The sequence below is a fragment of the Thunnus thynnus genome, chromosome 4 (genome assembly GCF_963924715.1).
Source record: "Thunnus thynnus chromosome 4, fThuThy2.1, whole genome shotgun sequence".
NCBI lineage: Eukaryota > Metazoa > Chordata > Actinopteri > Scombriformes > Scombridae > Thunnus > Thunnus thynnus.
Window position 1 is genome coordinate 17,699,435 of NC_089520.1, and position 18,450 is coordinate 17,717,884.

Genomic DNA, 18,450 nt, shown 5'->3' on the forward strand with positions numbered 1-18,450 from the left:
TGTCGGACACATTTCTGCAGATTGATCATATGACAGCTGCCTGCGTCCCACTTCCCTTCCCCGCTGGAAAACGCCACATCTGACAGGGAGGTAGAAACAGACACAACCACAGGGGAGTGTGACCACCGACCTCAAGATGCTGGCACTAATAAACCGGCTTTTGGACTGGTTCAGGTCTCTGTTTTGGAAGGATGAGATGGAGCTGACGCTGGTCGGCCTCCAGTACTCGGGAAAAACAACATTTGTAAACGTGATCGCTGTAAGTCTTCAGCTGCTAGCCACCTTTGCTAGTGTAGTGCTAATGCCATTAGCGCTAATAATGGGATAACATTTACCAAGCTAGGTCTGATGTTAATGATATTCATGTAACGTAACTCTGCTAGGACATCAGCATCCATAAAAACAAACCTGACAAGTGAGTCAGGTTGTTTATCTTGTGTCAACAAGTCAGCTGAGCTAACTGTTTTGCTTGGCGGCTAGTTGTTATGATTGTTTAGCATGCTAAAACCAAACGCAGCATACATGTTTGTGCTTAGTTGTAACTTAAATTTGATCCCTTTCAAACTGTGGGATCATTTCTCACTGAGTTCAAGGCTGTCACTGTTTTTTATAGCCATCAGGAACATGTTGACCATTACAACAAGTGCCTGAGGTGCAGCCCAACAGGCTGGATCACACACAGAGACATGTTCATATTGTAGCCCAGGTACACTGTTTTGTACAGGTACCCTGCAACAAAGTGAAGCTTGCATCCACTCTTACACAAACATATATTATTCTTCTGATTTTAGGAGCTTGTTACATAGAGATAAAACTGGAGCCGGCTCACGAACAATGCATAGAGACAGGATCAGTTATTTTTGAACTTGTATGTCTCTTTGAAGGAAGGAAAATCTGCATCTCTCTCTGTTATTGTGTAAGTGTGACAGGTTCCTTAAACACACCAAGAAGTGACTAAAAACGATAATATGTCACACAAACAGCGGTTAACGCTTTCTTTTGTGACCATGTGAAATGACAAATACTGCAGTTGCTGTAGATGCAAAATTGTGATAATTGAAAGTACACAGAACAGATTGTATCTTCTGCTTTGACCTCCTGTCACTGAGGCTGAAGTGCATCTGTTTTTTTTTTTTTTGGCAAAACATTTCCCTTGTGCAACTTTGCAGAGATTTCACAAAAAACAGTGTTTCTGGTGGAGCAATTGTCATTGGCTAAGCAACAGACAGCAACCGAGTTTTTAGCAGCATATTGTGAAAAGCAAACTTCAGTTTTGGGGTATTAGAGTCGTTAAAGGTTTGCAGAGGTGACGGCTCTTGAAACATTTTGCACACACGCCTTTTAGTCCATTGGGTCTCTCTGATGACTAAGCAAATTGAACTTCACTGGTTGTCGGATCAGTCTGACTGTGTTTCATTGGTACAAAGCATTCCAGCTTAGTGTAAAAATATTCCCTGCTTAATTCGATATGGTTAAAGAATAATCTCGATAACTAATGGACCTTCAAACTGGGAGTTACTAAAGATATGTATGGAATCTACATACATACAGTCTGGTGTCTGTGCTGTTGGATGCTATGTTCTGTACACATTTACGTTGTTTTTTTTAAACATTTTCAACTAAATTGATAGGATTTTATGTTTTATTTGACATCAGTGGCAACAGAGCTGAAACATAATTAATTGATCATTGAACAAGAAATAATTTCTACAACCTATTGTAGAAATAATTCCAAACATTCATTGGTTCCAGCTTCTCTATGTTTTATATAATTGAATATCTTTATGTTTTGGATTGTTTGTTGTTTGAATGTTTGAAGTCATCTTGGGCTTTAGGAAACTGACAGGATTTTTTCACTATTGTCAGACATATCATAGACCCACTAATTAATACAACCATTAATCAATCAAGAAAATAATCAGCAGATGAATTGAAAAAAATAATTTTTGGTTGCAGCCCTGATCTCCACAGATAATAAGTAAATTTAAGTAAATTTAAAGAAAAACAGAATCCCAGTGATAGTTTGCACCGTCAACTAAACAACAGGTGTAAGTTTTACTTGTCAGCATCTGTTACTGCAGTTCAAGTGCTGATAGAAGGAAGTGTTGTTCATCTAATTCAAGCACAGGAAGAAGCAAATCAGTAGTGCATACTATTACTGTGCATTGCAGTTAAAAAAAAAAAACAGGACAACATATTTACAGAATTCCACAAATTGTCAGAAATCTGTCAAATTGGATTTCAGTGGGCGGGTAGATGAGGAGGAAGTTTGGATTGGCATTGAAACACAACTGGCTCTAAAAGAGATGAAACAGTCGATGCCAGCCGGTGACACAGTTTTGAGTGAGGGAACGGGTTGTAGTGTGGGTGGTTCCTCCTTTCTTCTTCAGTCATAAGACCGTCGCATTCATTTCCACTTAGCTTCATCAGGTGACTCTGTCAAGTCATGTGCTGTGAAATGTGCACACACACACCACATGGTGCATGCTCTCAGCTTTAGGAGGCCAGCGAGAGGGAATATAAACAGCTTGTGTTTGGTGTGAATGCTACACAGTCTGTATGCTAATGTGTTGGGTTTTTTTTCTAGTTCTTTTTTTTTTTCTCAATAATGAACCGTTACTATTACTAGAACCAAACTTTTTTACACATAAACTAGATTTCTAGAGCTGTATGTTGTTACTTATTATAACATTTTATTATCTCTACTTCCTCTGCAATAAAGCTGGTGTTTAATTACTGTCATGCTTGTACAATGGTTAATGAATTATTTAAAAACAAGCAGTAAAACTCAAATCTGATTTCAAGATCATGAGGCCACCATGTTTTTAGTTTTTTTTTTTTTATTAACATTGTTTTATGAACAGATTTTTATGCAAATTTTTTATGAACACATTTTTTTATGAACATTTTTTATGAACAGATATTTTTATGAACATTTTTTATGAACAGATTTTTTTTTAATGAACAGGTTTTCGGAGACCATAATACTTTAGAATATTTTTTAGGAATAAACACACACAATTGTGACTCACTATGACTAGCTGTTTTCTTACTGGAAACCTACTGAAGTATGAACGCATGACGCAAATGAGTGACCAAGGTATGTGTGTAAAGTAGCTACTGTATTATACTTCAGGGTGAGTAACTGTAGTTCAATGTGCACAATTGATTAGTTGCCAACTATTAAATTAATCGACAACTATTTTGATAATTCGAAATTCTGAATATCTTCGGGTTGTGGACATAACAAAACATTTGTGGATGTCATCTTGGGCTTTGGGAAATAGTGATTGACTTTTTTTTACTATTTTCTCACATTTTATGGACCAAAAAACTAACCAATTAATTGAGAAAATAATGGACAGATTAATCGATAATGAAAATAATTGTTAGTTGCAGCCCTAATGTGTACACATGCATGTATGCCTATCCTACCTAACACATATACTCTGCATTAAAAGGTGATATTTTCAGCAAATCAAAATGACTTTAAAAGTGTGCGTATGTGTTTCCTTTCAGTCTGGGCATTTCAGTGAAGACATGATCCCAACAGTCGGGTTCAATATGAGGAAGGTCACTAAAGGAAATGTCACCATCAAGGTAGATATTTTAATCTTCTCGCTCTTTTTTCAAAACATACAGCAATTAGTCTGTAAAGTTAGTGAAATGACGCCAGCGCACTGGTTTTATGAGGAGGCAGTGCTGTAAATTGCAAATTGTTAATGATTCTTCAAACCAGAATATCATGTTATAACGTGCCCTTGATTCTGTAGATCTGGGATATAGGAGGGCAGCCAAGGTTCAGGAGCATGTGGGAGCGGTACTGTCGGGGAGTTAATGCAATCGTGTGAGTAAACGTGTTCTGGCGGTAAAGCTTGCCAGACAAATAAATGACAGAATCACTTGCTGTTGGTGTCGAACTGGACATACTGTAAGTGTATGTAAAACACATCCTACTAATTGTTTCAATGTTACTCATTTTCAGGTACATGGTTGATGCAGCAGATCGAGAAAAGGTGGAGGCGTCTAGAAATGAGCTTCATAATTTATTAGACAAACCACAGTTGCAAGGAATTCCTGTAAGTGTTCTCCTGAAACCAGTTTTAAGATTGGTGTGATTTCAGAGATGCACTGCAATCACAGTTATGTGTGGTTTCTGTCAGTTACAACTCGTTGCAGTTCCAAAAAACAGTCACTGATGTGCTTGATTTTATTTATTGTGATGCGTTTTTAGGTTTTGGTACTTGGTAACAAAAGGGATCTCCCCAGTGCTTTAGATGAAAAGCAGCTCATTGAGAAAATGTAAGTATGAGTAACTGTGGTGTATTCAATTTGATTACATGCGATTTCTTGTTTTATATTCATTTTATACATACAGCATAAAAATCAAAATCATGAAAATTGTCTTATTTATTCTTGCATAGAGTTTTATTGGAGGAATAATTTGGGATTTAATATTAGAATATTATTATTTTGTACTTTTACTTACTTTTTTAACTTTAACCTGATTTAGTTTTTTAATCCCACATCAGTTGAATTTTGAAGTTTGAAGTTTTATGCTAATGACATGTTTAGAAAATCATTTCTCCTTCATTTTTTTTTTTTGTGAGAACTGCAGCTGTTTAGTTCTAGTGTATAGTGAAGAATTGGCTCCCTCTGCTGTCACGTGGATACATGTGCTGAGAGTTGTAGTCATCCCTCAAACTGGATCCCACACTATCACTTTATCACTTGTAGAATGCACTTTTTTTTTTTTGTTCATATTAATCTTTTCCTTCATAGGAATCTGGCAGCTATTCAGGACAGAGAGATATGCTGCTATTCCATTTCTTGCAAAGAGAAAGACAACATTGGTGAGTTGCAGTTAACGACTGTGGTATAATTTTTGTGTTAACTCAAGGGTGAAATTTCTAATTTTCACTTTTTAAAAATCATACCAATCATACCATACTAACCCTAACCTAACCACACTAGTACTATTATTGTTTCAGTTAGATTCACTCACTAAAATATCTCCCTACAGTATCCTTTAAGTGTCCAGCCCCAAAAATCCAGATGACAGAATCAGACAATCTGATAAAAAAAATGATGATTTGTTTGTCTGAATTTCCGAGAGCTCGACCTTAATGAGCAACACGATTTGTGCCCTTGAGTTTTGCCTCTCAGGCTACAGATTGCTAGCGGTGGTGTGTACCCTGATGGAAGACTGCAGGCACTAGTTAAGGCTGATAAAGCACTTCCACTTCTTGTGCATATTTTTTTAAAAAAAAAAAACATTTACTTTACTATTTTTAGGAAAGCACAATAACTGCATATTTTTTTCATTGAGTGACTTCTGGTTTCACTATGGCCTCCCCTCTTCTGAAACCAAACCTGCACCTTTGTGTTAACCTACTGTATAAGTGAGGGGAATCATTATGGCATTTGATTGTATACAATCATGTTGCTATGGAGTTTAAAGAAAAGCCTCAATCATGAACCAATTGTCAGACTGACCCTGCGTGTTTCTTCGATTGCAGATATCACACTTCAGTGGCTCATCCAGCACTCAAAATCCCGGAGGAGCTGAAAACACAGGAGTAGTTTCCCAGCTGTGTTTGCCATGTTACCGTCATGCCACACCCTCATCACTCTGCAATGATGTACAGTCATATCGTTAACTCACATGCTGCACTGTTTTGCTCATGTCACACTTTCCCCCCCCACCCCCCTCTTTTTTTTTCACCATGTGATTGTTTCACAAACCCTGAGAATGCACTACCAAAAAGCGTAATTCTGATACCAAATTTAAGGAATGTAATTGGCATTAATCTTCTTGTAAAGCTGTACTTAAACTTGAAGTTAGAACCTAATTTGGGATCTACCTTTTTACCCTCAAGGCATTACCCTGTTGAACATACCCAGTGATTTATAACACTAATCTCGGGTATACAATGATATCCTGTGGAAGGAAGGTTTATTCTGTCAAACAGGCCTCACATTACAACAGTTGGATATGATGCCCGGAGACGGCTAACGTGTGGACATACAGGTTTTCCCATTTCTGTCAAGCTCTGTGATCATTTATGAGGACTGACACCATTCGCCTGATCGGGTTTTCCTCATTCAAGGACATGTCTATTGTTTTAGAAAATTGTGCATTTAAGCAAGTCAGTTTAAGCAGGTCTGTACAAATATCAAGCTAGTATGATTTTTACTGATGTGAGATATGCGTGTATGAATATATGATTCTATTTAAAGTCTGAATGTACTAAAAGTAAAGCTGTACGGGGTTATGTGGTGCATATTGGCCTCCGTTTGTAAGTAGCCTCAGTGGAATGATGTCCTTTGTGCTGCCTCGAAGCTGAGAGAGTGGCAGAATTTAAAAAGTGCCTTGTGCAATGTCTCATCTCTGAAGCAAAGCAGCATGCAAGGTGTGCCTACCTGGGTAGAGGAAAAAAATACCACTTCAATATATTCAAGAAATAAAAAGGCATGCTTTTTAATTTAGACATTGTCCTGTTATGTTTTTTTTTCTCCTCTCATAACTTTTGAGATTAGTAAAGTGACCACTGATCAAATCCTTGTAGGAATAAAATTAATTTGGATTGTGCTGGTAACAGTCATGTAAAATGAAGGCCCTACACTCCCACACAGGCGATTTCAGTTACCTTGCTGATGAGACAGCTGATCAAGTTAATGTTAAGTGGAGCGATCCTGGGAATTAGGTCACCAAACGCCATGTACAAACAGGTGTAACAAAACTTACAGTACAGTCATTGTGTACATACCTGCACACTCCTGAGAAGAGGTCTAATCTGGCAGAGTGACAACACCTGTGTGGCTATTTTTTTTTTTTTTTTTGATGCACTTCAAAAACAAAAGGTCAATCTCAAAGTGTTCTGTATAGCACTACTTTAATTTTGCAGGTGATTCAAAGGCATCACTCATCATTTAGGTTTTGCATTTGAAATCTTAATCTGCAAAATAATTAGTAACAACAGAATCAGATACATGTGTTCAAGTAAGAGAATGCAAGTTATAAAATTCAAATATAAATTCCTGGGTTTCCACCATGAAATTCTTTATCTAAGGTGGTAAGCCACCCATATATTAACACACGTCGTCTTGTGATCAGTTTTGGTTGACTGTCACTTAAACAATACTCATATATATCAAACAGCAGCTCTACTCTTGTACCTTACAGGTTACTGTTCCTGAAAGTGTATTAAATTCTGTGCTGTTGAGGTGGACACCCTCTGCTGTAAATCTCTCCAGAAAAACCTGAATTCTGTCAAAACCCTCCGAAAATCCCAAGTACATGAGTAAATGTAGTGCTTTACTTTTCATCTCAGTCCGAGGTCAGTATCACTTTCTGATGAGGGCAGCCTTTCATAAAGGGTTATAAGTATAGCTTTATTAATGGGTGTGAGAATATTTAAATATGCTTTATAGACCAATAATAAGAACAAATGTTGGAATGCTATGTTATGATTTTCCACAACCTTTGGCTCATGTGTATCCTGTAGCTTGTAATAATGCAGTGATATTTCTGTTTATAAAATATTCATCCAGTATTATTTTACTGTCCAGCCCCAGTCAAGCCTGACGTTATAAATAAGTCATCAATAAAGGGTTTTTACATAATCCAGTCAGCCAGTGTAAATTTGAATTATAATTTTTAAAGTTAAAGTTCCTTTGCAGCCCTTTCCCAGATGGTAAGTGCAACCAGTCGAATTTTTTATTATAAATTACTTTTAACTGACTTACACAGCTTGAGTATAGGCTATGATTTATTAACCATCAGTAAATCCAGCACTTATAACGTTGGAGCCTTATTAGAAAGTCGTACCAATAGTTCTAATGATGCAGACTAAAATACCTACTGAGCTGCCTCCACTTTCTTCACATTTGTGTTTATTCTGCAGCTTCTTTAACTTTGTATGTAATGTTACTAAACCATGTTTCGGACCTCTGAAGGTTCCACTCTTGTGGCTGTTTTCTATTGGCGCAGAAGTTCATTTAAGACACGTCAGGGATGCCACGAAACGCAGCCGGGAAATTGACAGCTCGTCGGCCAATCGCTGCAGGAGCCCGCTTCACTTTATGTGTGACGACACAGCGGCAGAACCAATCACAGCTCGGGATCTGGGAGGGGCCGGTTTGTTGACAGGAAGCGTGTGAGGCGGAATCACTACAGCGTCTTTCTCTCTCTGTGTATGCTTGTAGTTTAGCCTGACAAACAGGAATTTACAGTCGTTCACTCACTTGGAGGTGTGAGGACTTAAAATTATGCGCTTTAAGATCGAGCCGGGGCAAAGATGCAATGGAGGTCACTAGTAGTTGGTCTGGTCGTACTGAGACTCTCGCTCGGCTGTGTGCTGTGGCTAGCCTTCGGACTGGGACCTAGCTGGGGGTTCAACTTCCCCCTCAGTTTCAATTTGCACAAACTAGACTTGTTATTCAGGGAGGAAAAAGTTGCTGACTCGGGGAGTAACTCGTGGTCTCGGCGTATACACGGCCACAAATATGATGAGGAGGCGACGACCTGTGCAAAGGTTGGAGACGAGTCACCCAAGAGGTCCTACCTGAGCCTCTACGATGGCAACAAGGACGAGTACGTGCGGAGGTACAGCTCCTTCCCGGACACGCTGAAGGCGAAAATGAAGGACATGGCCAAAGAAATGTTTTATTTCGGATATGACAATTACATGAAACATGCTTTTCCCGAGGACGAGCTGAACCCCATTGACTGTGAAGGCAGGGGACCAGACGTGCTAAACCCGTGAGTCATTCAAAGCTGCCCTGACTATCTTGAGCTGACAGGCACCTGCTGGCAACCAGTTACAACTTAACTGTCCTCTGAAGACTGAGCTATTTACATGTAGTTTGTAATCAAATTAGCTGCCGGTGTAATCCTGCTGCTCTCAGTGCTGCCCGCTGATGCTCAGTAGTGAAAGGGTTTATGGGTTCAGACACCTTTTGGGTTGGATAAGACAGGTGTTACCAAACTGGGAAGGGGTTTCAGTGGGTATCTGTAGTGTTGAATATCTTTTATCACTTCATTCGTTTGGAATTAGGATATAATGGAGATTTGAATCCAATGAAGGTAGAGGAAACACATTAGGACTGTGTTGTCAATTAATCTGCTTATTATTTAATCAATTAACTGTTTAGTCTATTAAAATGACAGAACATGGTAGAAATCACATCACATTTTTCCAGAGCCTGATGTGACATCTTCATATAACTTGTTTTATTATGACCAACAGTCCATCAGTTTCTTGTTTTCACAAAAGACTTAGAAAGCAAACAAATATTCAAATGTGACAAGCTGGAAGCTGCTTGAGAATGTCTAAAAATGACTTGAATAAGGCCGCAGCTAACGATTATTTTCATTATTGATTAATCTGTCGATCATTTTCTCGATTCATGTCAAATCACTATTTCCAAAAGCCCAAGATAACATCCACAAATGTTGTGGACCAACAGTCCACAAACTGAAGCTATTCAGTTCACTGTCATAGAGGACTAAGGAAAACTTCTGAAAAACTAAGAAATCAGAAAATATTCACATTTTCAGAAGCTGGAATGGGAGAATTTTGACTTTTTTTTTCTTAAACAATGACTCCAAATGATTAATCAATTATAAAAAAAATAGTTGGCCATTAAATTAATTGACAAATCATCGCAGCTCTACTATAAAATGCCAGAAAATTGTGAAAAATGTCGATCGCCATTTCACAGATCTTAAGCTGCAACCTTAAATGTCCCACCAACAGTCCACAACCCAAAGATGTTCAGTTTACTATCATAGACGACTAAAGAAACCAGAAAATATTCACCTTTTAAGAAGCTGGAACCAGAGAAATTTAGCATTTTTTCTTTTAAAAATGACTCAAAATGATCAATTGATTATGAAAACGGTTGCCAATGAATTTTCTGTCCATTGACTAATCGATTCATCAACCAATATTTGCAGCTCTAGATGTGATTGATTAATTTATTCTTAACGACCAAATTTTTTCTGTTGATCAACTGATTGATTAATTAACTAATTTTTCCAGCTCTGAAAAAAAATCATACTCAGCCAAAGACAAAAACAGAGAAGGGGTGCGAGAAATTGTACTCAAAGTACAAGAAAAGATCAAACACCCAAATTGTAAATAAAATGCTCAGCCTGCATTTCAGTGAAGCCTTATTTCAGTGTGCAGTAGTATGTGGTAATGTGCATTTTTTGCAAAGTCATGCTAGTAATAGTGCAGTCATTATATGAAGACAAAAAAAATCTAAGACACCTGAGATTATGATGTGCTCAATAGGTTAGATTCATAACAGAAGCAAATTTGCAATGTCCTCTAAAAGCAGGTACTTATGTTTTAAGAGGTCAGTTCACTCAAATTACAGGAAGACGTGTTTTACTCAGCCATGGAGGTATCTATTCATGCAGGTAGTTTCTGTTTTATGTGCCAAGGTTTTGAGATATCTGCGTCTGTGATCTCTGCTGCCACCCAAATACAATGAGGGAGAATGGATTTACTTTGTGGTGCTGAAAGCATTGAAAAATAACATTGGAAGTACTTTCTACTGAAGAAAGAGACACCACGTAATCGCATATATGTTGCAGGCAGGTTATTCTATAGCTTTGGTGGCCCTGGTGGCAAAGACCCTATCATCACTCATGCATCTAAGAACCAAACTCTTTTTAGACGCAGCACAGAAGGAGATTTGGGGTTCTTGGGGTTCCCCAGGACAACATTTCAGTGAAATGTGTGTCTATTGGCAAATGTCTGACAAATATCTTTCTTTGACAACTGCAGCTGTTGAGTCAACAGAGTTATCCAACAACATTCCTCTCAGTCACACAATGGAAAAGGCACTTTTGAAATGTCTAACAGGGTTTGTCTTCACTTTAAATATTATCTACATAAACACTTGGAGTTCTGTAAATGTATGAATGCGCTGTATGTTTTGCAATCTTTTTCTGCCTCTGTTGCATTAGTGAGCCACTACTGAGTTTGTATCACTTCTTGTATTTCAGGTCAAACATCAACATAAATGATGTTTTGGGGAACTACTCCTTAACACTCATTGACACCTTAGACACTCTACTGGTAAGTTGTTTCATACTCAGTTTCTGGGCTCATTATATCACACAGATTCATGGAAAATCCTGCTTTTTCTTTTTAATGGTTCTCATAGAGACACAGTTGGAAGTACAAAAATAGAATAAGTGCAGAATTAAAGTGTTTTACCTACTTGTTAGTATTGCACTTAACTGTGAACATGAGATTAGTAAGGAGTGAGGTTTTTTTTCAACATCACCTGTTTTGCTAAAAGCAGTGTTGTGCACTACATTCATAGGCGCAGTGTTAAGCATTTCCTGTGATGTTATTTGTGGGTTTCCTTCAACTCTCTAAATTTCTTCCGACATGGCGTCAGGTGGAGCAGAGTTTCTACATTTCCCGTCAGTATGAATGTTAGAGACAGTCAAGGGTATCTCCTTAGAAAAGCCAAATGTTATCTGTAGATTAGGTGCCTTCTTGAAGAATGTTGTACCCTTATGTTGAACTTCATTACTACAGGGTGCTTTTGCTCTGATTTGTCTTTGAGTCCATAAAAATCTGCATTTGAATCTGAAAAGTTAAGTTGCCAAAAGGATTTTTGTATATAAACAAATGGCAGTTATTTATTTCACCAGACTCTTTCTTTTAGGAAGATGTAAGTGGATGGTCCAGATTATTAAACAGAGCTTATTTACAATAGCTGTCTTCTACTGTATAAAGATAAAATTTGACAGGAAGCCATACAGTAGTTATAATGTGGTGTTTCTCTCCAGGTGCTTGGCAATGTGACAGAGTTCCAGAAAGCTGTCAAGCTGGTCATAGATACTGTATCTTTTGACAAGGACTCAACTGTGCAAGTTTTTGAGGCAAACATCAGGTATAATTTTTTTATACTCAACATGAAACTGTCCAGCTTGCTTTAGGTACAACCACTAATCTGGCTGAATTTTGAAGTTAATATTGAAACTGGCTGAAAATGACAAATAATTTGACCCGTGATTTCTCATACATACACATATATGATACTGATATCACGATCTGTGTCTTGGTTGGAACCTCAGTTTTATGTTTCTCTTTTCTTCGAAGGATCTTGGGAAGCCTTATCTCAGCTCACATTCTGCTGACGGATCCAAAACACCCATTTGGCAAGGTGGGCTTCGAAGGTTACGATAATGAGTTGCTTCACTTGGCTCACGACTTGGCTGTCCGCTTACTGCCGGCCTTTGAGAACACTAGCACAGGCATCCCCTACCCCAGGGTGAGTGAGACTATTGTGTCCACAAATTAGAGGTTAATTATTTGCACACATGGTATTCAAAAAGCACTATGTAGTTATCATATGAGTGAGATTGCCTGCCTTCCAACAAACTATACTGTAATGTTTGTTTCTTAAATGCAGGTGAACCTGAAGACTGGAGTCCCCCCTGACAGCATCAATGAGACTTGTACTGCAGGAGCTGGCTCCCTGCTGGTGGAGTTTGGGATTTTGAGCCGCTTGATTGGAGATTCCACTTTTGAGTGGGTAGCCAGACGAGCTGTCAGAGCTCTGTGGAATCTGAGGAGCAACGAAACCGGTCTGTTAGGTAAGTACAGCTGTGTAGTAATGCGAAAAATACTCTTTTCTATTTCTTCCTTGATTTCTGTTTGCTTTCTTTCTTTTTATTTTCTCTTAATGTAAGCTGCCAACACGGTAAAGGCTGCAACATGTAAATATGATGCCAATGGTCATCAAAAAATTTGTAGCAACTTTCTGTGTTTTTCTGTGTTTTAGGGAATGTAGTTAATATCCAAACAGGCCAGTGGGTTAGCAAGCAGAGTGGTCTTGGAGCTGGTATGGACTCCTTCTATGAGTATTTGCTCAAATCATACATCCTTTTCGGTGAGAAAGAGGACTACAGGATGTTCCAAGCTGCTTATGAGAGCATACAGAGCCATCTGAGGAGAGGGTGAGTCCAGCGCGGACAGGGTGTGACACCGAAGATTGAGTGCGTTTGGGTGCAAATAACCGGGTGTGTCGGCCTCATGAGGCAGCTTCTCATGAGCTTGTGCACCACCTGGAACATGAAACCATCGCAGCGATGTAAATGAATCTCTGTCAGTGTTATTTTTCTTACTGAAGAATGTGAAGTAGAAAAACTGAATTTAGAGGCTTGCGGCTGTTACAAGACGTCTGATGGGCCACCGTCAGTCAGACACACAGAGAAACGTAACAGTTTCTTCTTCATCAACAACCACTGATATGTTGCCTTTTAGCAAAGCACACAACGTCCCAACTATTCTACTCTGGCTGGTCAGCACAAGAATGTGGTTACACTGTGGTCATTTCTGTATGTGAACGTGTGACATATGTATGATTATGATAGGACGTTACAACAACAAAATCATTTGGAACACACATGGAATAGTATAACATAATGTAAAAACCTGTTCTGCTTGTGTTTGCTTTTCAGGAGGGAGTCATGTAATGAAGGAGAGGGTGACCCACCTCTCTATGTTAATGTGAACATGTTCAGTGGTGAGATAATGAACACCTGGATAGACTCGCTTCAGGCCTTCTTTCCTGGGCTGCAGGTTAGATTATGTCCATTCAGCTACATGAAAATATAAAAATGTGCTGTGGTGTTTATATTAAAGTTAGGTTCTACCACTCTAGGTGCTAAATGGCGATGTAGACAATGCCATTTGCCTGCATGCCTTCTACTATGCCATCTGGAAGCGCTTTGGGGCTTTGCCAGAGAGATACAATTGGCAGCTGCAGGCTCCTGATGTGCTCTTCTACCCCTTGAGACCAGAGCTGGTGGAATCAACCTATCTGCTGTACCAGGTAACAATACTCATCTGTTGTAAGACAGTGCTGGTGGTGGTTGTTGGAGACTGTTATCTTTTACTCAGGAGACATTTTTCTTCTTCTTCACTTTCCACAGGCGACCAAAAATCCTTTCTATTTACATGTTGGAATGGATATTCTTCAGAGCCTTGAGAAAAATGCCAAAGTCAGGTGGGCATCATGTACTGAGTATCTTTTTTGGGAGTTTTACAATGCTTTAATGTGTCTTCTAAGAGCTGAGCCCAGCTGTGTTATTTGCAGATGCGGGTATGCCACTCTCCACCACGTCGTGGACAAATCCAAAGAGGATCGCATGGAGAGCTTCTTCCTCAGTGAGACCTGCAAATACCTTTACCTGGTAAGTTACAACCTGAGCTCGTCTACACTGTATATGTTATATGGATATGCTACCATAATATGAGACCTATATACTGTGGGAAATTCTGGTCATCACAATATTGAATTATAGCCCAAATATTTATGACTCAAATGCAGTTAGCTGGTACAATTTAAAAAAAAAAAAAAAAAAAAAAAAAACCAAACAAACAAAAAACTCTTACTATTTAAAAACTACCCCATCACCCCATGTCACAAAATGTTTTTGTTAAAATTATTGCTGCAACTAACAAATATTTTCATAGTAGATCTTTCAATTAACGGATAAACTGTCTATAAAATGTTAGAAAATAGTGAAAAATGTCCATCACACTTTCCCAGGTCTCAAAGAAACATCCTCAAATTGCTTGTTTTGTGTGAACCAAGAGTTGCAAACCCATGTATTAAATTTACAATGATATAAAACAGAGTAAGCGGCAAATCCCAATATTTGACAGCTTGTAAACAGCAAATATTTAGCATTTTTGATTGATAAATAACTTTATTTTTTATAAATAACTATATTTTAAAGGCACCAGTAATGGGAATCTACATGTTGTCACAATATCGCTTTCAATGTATTTAATTGAAAATATCATCTTACTTGATTTTGTCTAAAACTTAGCCTCTTTGTTTTCTCAGAACTGTCATATAACTATGAAATTGTCTTTTCTGAATTGCAGCTATTTGATGAGGACAACCCACTTCACAAATCAGATAACAAGTACATCTTCACTACAGAGGGCCACGTTGTGCCTACAGACAAGCGCTTCAGGGAGAAACAGTGGACTGAACTGTTTCCTTGTGAAGAGGGAGCGCTGGCAGAAAGAGATCTGAACAATCGACCTCCTAGCAATGTCAGCAACGTAAGGCCACTATCTTCTGCCAGCCCAACTCACTAACTTTTTATAATAGGACAAAATTTCTCATTTTACAGGTTTTGATATTTTGGTTACTGAGCCATTTTCCTTCATAAAATGACATTTTCTCCTTTTATCTCATTCTGCAGTGCAACAGGATCCCAGAGGAGCGACGGTATGCTCTGCCATTAAAGAGTGTTTACATGAGGCAGATCGATCACATGGTGGGACTGTTCTGAATGAGAGGATGCATGTGCTGACATTTACATGAACAGGTCTTCAGGACGACTCTCCCTCAAGTGCAGATGCAGTGAGGTTTGAAAGGATCCACTATTGGTCTAATTCCTCGTCCTCATGTGCTCAGGATCCAGACAGGAAACTCTGATACTGAGAAAGCAGTTTGATTACTTACTGTATTAATTAAAACATGTGTGTGTGTGGGTGAGCATGTAGTCAACAACTTTGCCGATGGACAATGAGGAGTCGTGCTTATTACTTTTTGGCTGGAAGTGATTTTAGAGTAAGTGGTGTCTTTGTGTGGAGAAAAAAAATGTCTGTTCAGGTATGTTTGCGTGTGTTTTTGTTACCTCATTGGGACGTTTTCCGGTTTAAATACTGACCTTGTCAGGACCAGTAGTCCTCATGGGGACCAAAGCCTGGTCCTAATGAGGCACAATGTAATTTTTGGGGTCCTGGTTAAGGTTTGGGGTAAGGTGTGAATTGAGGTTAGATTAACATTAGGGTTAGAGTTTGGGTTAGGCTGTCCACAATGAATGGAAGTCAATACAATGTCCTAATGAGGATAGCTGCGCAAACTTGTGTGTGTGTGTGTGTGTGTGTATGCATGCATGTGCGTGTTTGTTTGTGTGTGTGTGTGTGTGTGTGTGTTTGTTTGTGTGTATGTGTGTGTGTGTGTGTATGTGTGTGTCTTGAAATTACAGCTGAGCTGTGAATTATAATATTGTGTTTATGGGAACAGTGCCATCTAGCCACACATATGTAAAATGTATAGCCTATAAAAACACTCACCTCTCTAAGAAAATCTCACTAAACATGATGATTAGTGCCTCTTTGTAGTTGATTCACATAACTAGATCAGTGCTTTTACATAAGGGCTGCACATTAACAGATAATGACAGGTGATGACTTATGCACATACTGTAAAAACCCTGTTTGCTGTGAGATTTTACCATGTTTTAGATTGTGCCTGAAGGAAATGTGTTGGTCCTCTGTAGGTTTGAGGATGGTTTTCCAAAATGTTGAAACTGTTGTCTGTTAAAACCAATATGTTTCACTACACATCATTTTCTCCATAAGTAGTATTAACTATGTTCAGGCAGTTTTAAAGTGGCTTTTGTCTCACTTTTGTTTTGCACATTTGTTAAGTAAAACTTCAGCCAAGGTTAGATATTTGCTATCCAGGGAGAAACAGATGAACAAACCCAAACTGCTTCCTGCCTGTTAGCTGTTCAACATTTCTGATAAAAGAGAAGAAAACAGAAGTATTCATCTCTCAGGCTTCTAGCTACTCGATGTCTTACAAAGGGCGAACAGATGTGCTGTGACTGTGTGTGAAAGAGAGGTTCACTCGTGCTGTTTTAAAGTGCCTTAAATCTTTCTTGGTCTTTTTGGATGCTGTACAGTGCATATTAGTTGTGGATAACATATGCTTTTTTTTTTTAAAGGCCACTGGTGAGATGTCAGAATAGGTGTCATTCCATGTCTATGTACAGTTTCACACTCATAACATGAAGCTCCTTTTTTTAGACATGATGAAACAAGCCATAAAATGTCATTTTTAATGTTAATGAGTGAAAACACATTTGTCTTCCATCATTTTTCTGTCAGATGTATTTCGTACTCAGATTCTCCTGCATATTGATTTATTCTTGTTTAGAGTAGATTAAGTCAGTCCACATGGAAGTCTCATTTGCTGTTTCTCTTTCACATAATTGCACATCAACATATCAATTAATTGTCTTGTGGCGAGAACTCAGGGTTTAAAGGAAAAACAAAAATCAATGAATGCTTTCATATGAAAATAAAACTTTCTTGAAATGTTGTTGCCTACAATGCCTTGGGGTAGCTTTAGGTATTTATATTGCAAAAGTTACTTTTTTATCTGAGGTTAAAGAACAGCCACACTGAACTTGAGTATAGTTGTATTGTGAATGTTCATTATTGTCCAACAAAGACATAAAAGTGTATGAAACTAATGTTTGATTCATGTATGGGTCTACTGAGGTACATTTTCTAACTGGTTTATCTTTTACCAAACATCGTTAAGTGTCCATAAAACTCAGCAGAGCTTTAGGCTGCATGGCTCAATGACATCACAACATACAGTATATAGGCTGCTTCTTTGGCTTTGTGAGACAGCAGTTTAGTTGATAATATGAAGAGTTATATTATCAACTGTTCTCTAAACTGCTCCAGGCCATAGAAATTACATACATTTTCAAATTTGCTTACATTCCCCCAACCATTTTGTCTCAGGTTATCTTTAAAGAAATAGTTTGACATTTTGGCAAAATTCACCATATGCTTACTTGCCTAGAGTTAGATGAACAGATACTGCTTGATACCAGTCAGGAGCCTGTTTCGCAAAAGCAAAGTGTGAGCACACAGACTGCAAATTGAGGCAGCATCAAGTTTCACAAATGTTTGTTGCTCAGAAATTACATTTGCAAGTCCTGCAGGGCTCTAACATGCTCATGTGTAGATCGATGGGAACAATGGTGTTAATTCTGATTTGTAAAACATGTTATAATTAATTGGTTAAGGAAATGATCTTGTGTTGCACAAATTTGATGCAACATGCTTCAGTACAGTATATATGAAACTGCCTCCAGCAGCCAGTTACCAGCACCTCACCAATTAGCATGTTATATCTTGTTTGTTTAATCCATACTAAAACTGAAAGAAATGTGGGTTTTTTTTCAGGGGGTCATGTGTCGGACTCTTTCTTTCTTGAGGATTAAACAAACAAGATATGATACTGTATGTTACTTAGTGAATTTTAGAGGTGCATGTAAGCAGATTTATTACCTTTGGACAGAGCCAGCCTAGCTGTTACCCCGTTAAGATAACCGGCTACTTGTGGTAGCTTCATATTTACCGTACAGACAGTGGTATCCATCTTCTCATCTAACTTGGCAAGAATATTTCCCAAAATGTTGAGCTCTTCCTTTAATCTGTTTGAGATTAAAGGTGAAGGCTGTTCAATCCACTGGGCTCATAACACTAGAAAAGCAACCTAAAATATTCTGTGAAATTAATAAATGACAGATTATGAACAAGACATTGCTGTGTTGCTTTTTATTTGTGAAAAATGGAAAAGTAC

The 18,450-nt window shown here is 38.3% G+C and overlaps 2 protein-coding genes across 2 annotated transcripts; both read left to right on the plus strand.

Moving 5' to 3' along the window:
* Window positions 1–47: 47 nt before the first annotated feature.
* On the plus strand, window positions 48–6,489 carry arl8ba (ADP-ribosylation factor-like 8Ba). The gene is made up of 7 exons (XM_067587087.1): window positions 48–259; window positions 3,520–3,600; window positions 3,774–3,847; window positions 3,986–4,079; window positions 4,235–4,302; window positions 4,783–4,853; window positions 5,520–6,489. Exons 1-7 carry the CDS (start codon window positions 137–139, stop codon window positions 5,567–5,569), a joined length of 561 nt encoding a protein of 186 aa, XP_067443188.1. The 5' UTR covers window positions 48–136; the 3' UTR covers window positions 5,570–6,489.
* Window positions 6,490–8,131: 1,642 nt separating this feature from the next.
* Window positions 8,132–17,321, plus strand: edem1 (ER degradation enhancer, mannosidase alpha-like 1). Its single transcript, XM_067587091.1, has 12 exons — window positions 8,132–8,764; window positions 11,021–11,093; window positions 11,819–11,922; window positions 12,132–12,303; window positions 12,445–12,628; window positions 12,817–12,991; window positions 13,496–13,616; window positions 13,699–13,869; window positions 13,970–14,043; window positions 14,134–14,230; window positions 14,931–15,113; window positions 15,257–17,321. Exons 1-12 carry the CDS (start codon window positions 8,301–8,303, stop codon window positions 15,344–15,346), a joined length of 1,908 nt encoding a protein of 635 aa, XP_067443192.1. The 5' UTR covers window positions 8,132–8,300; the 3' UTR covers window positions 15,347–17,321.
* Window positions 17,322–18,450: the final 1,129 nt, after the last annotated feature.

Coding starts and splice junctions, on each gene's coding strand:
- arl8ba (XM_067587087.1), top strand. CDS start 137: ATGCTGGCACTAATAAACCGGCTTTTGGACTGGTTCAGGTCTCTGTTT. Junction 3,848..3,985: donor CGGGGAGTTAATGCAATCGT/GTGAGTAAACGT, acceptor ACTCATTTTCAG/GTACATGGTTGATGCAGCAG. Junction 4,854..5,519: donor CAAAGAGAAAGACAACATTG/GTGAGTTGCAGT, acceptor CTTCGATTGCAG/ATATCACACTTCAGTGGCTC.
- edem1 (XM_067587091.1), top strand. CDS start 8,301: ATGCAATGGAGGTCACTAGTAGTTGGTCTGGTCGTACTGAGACTCTCG. Junction 12,304..12,444: donor CAGGCATCCCCTACCCCAGG/GTGAGTGAGACT, acceptor TCTTAAATGCAG/GTGAACCTGAAGACTGGAGT. Junction 12,629..12,816: donor CAACGAAACCGGTCTGTTAG/GTAAGTACAGCT, acceptor TCTGTGTTTTAG/GGAATGTAGTTAATATCCAA.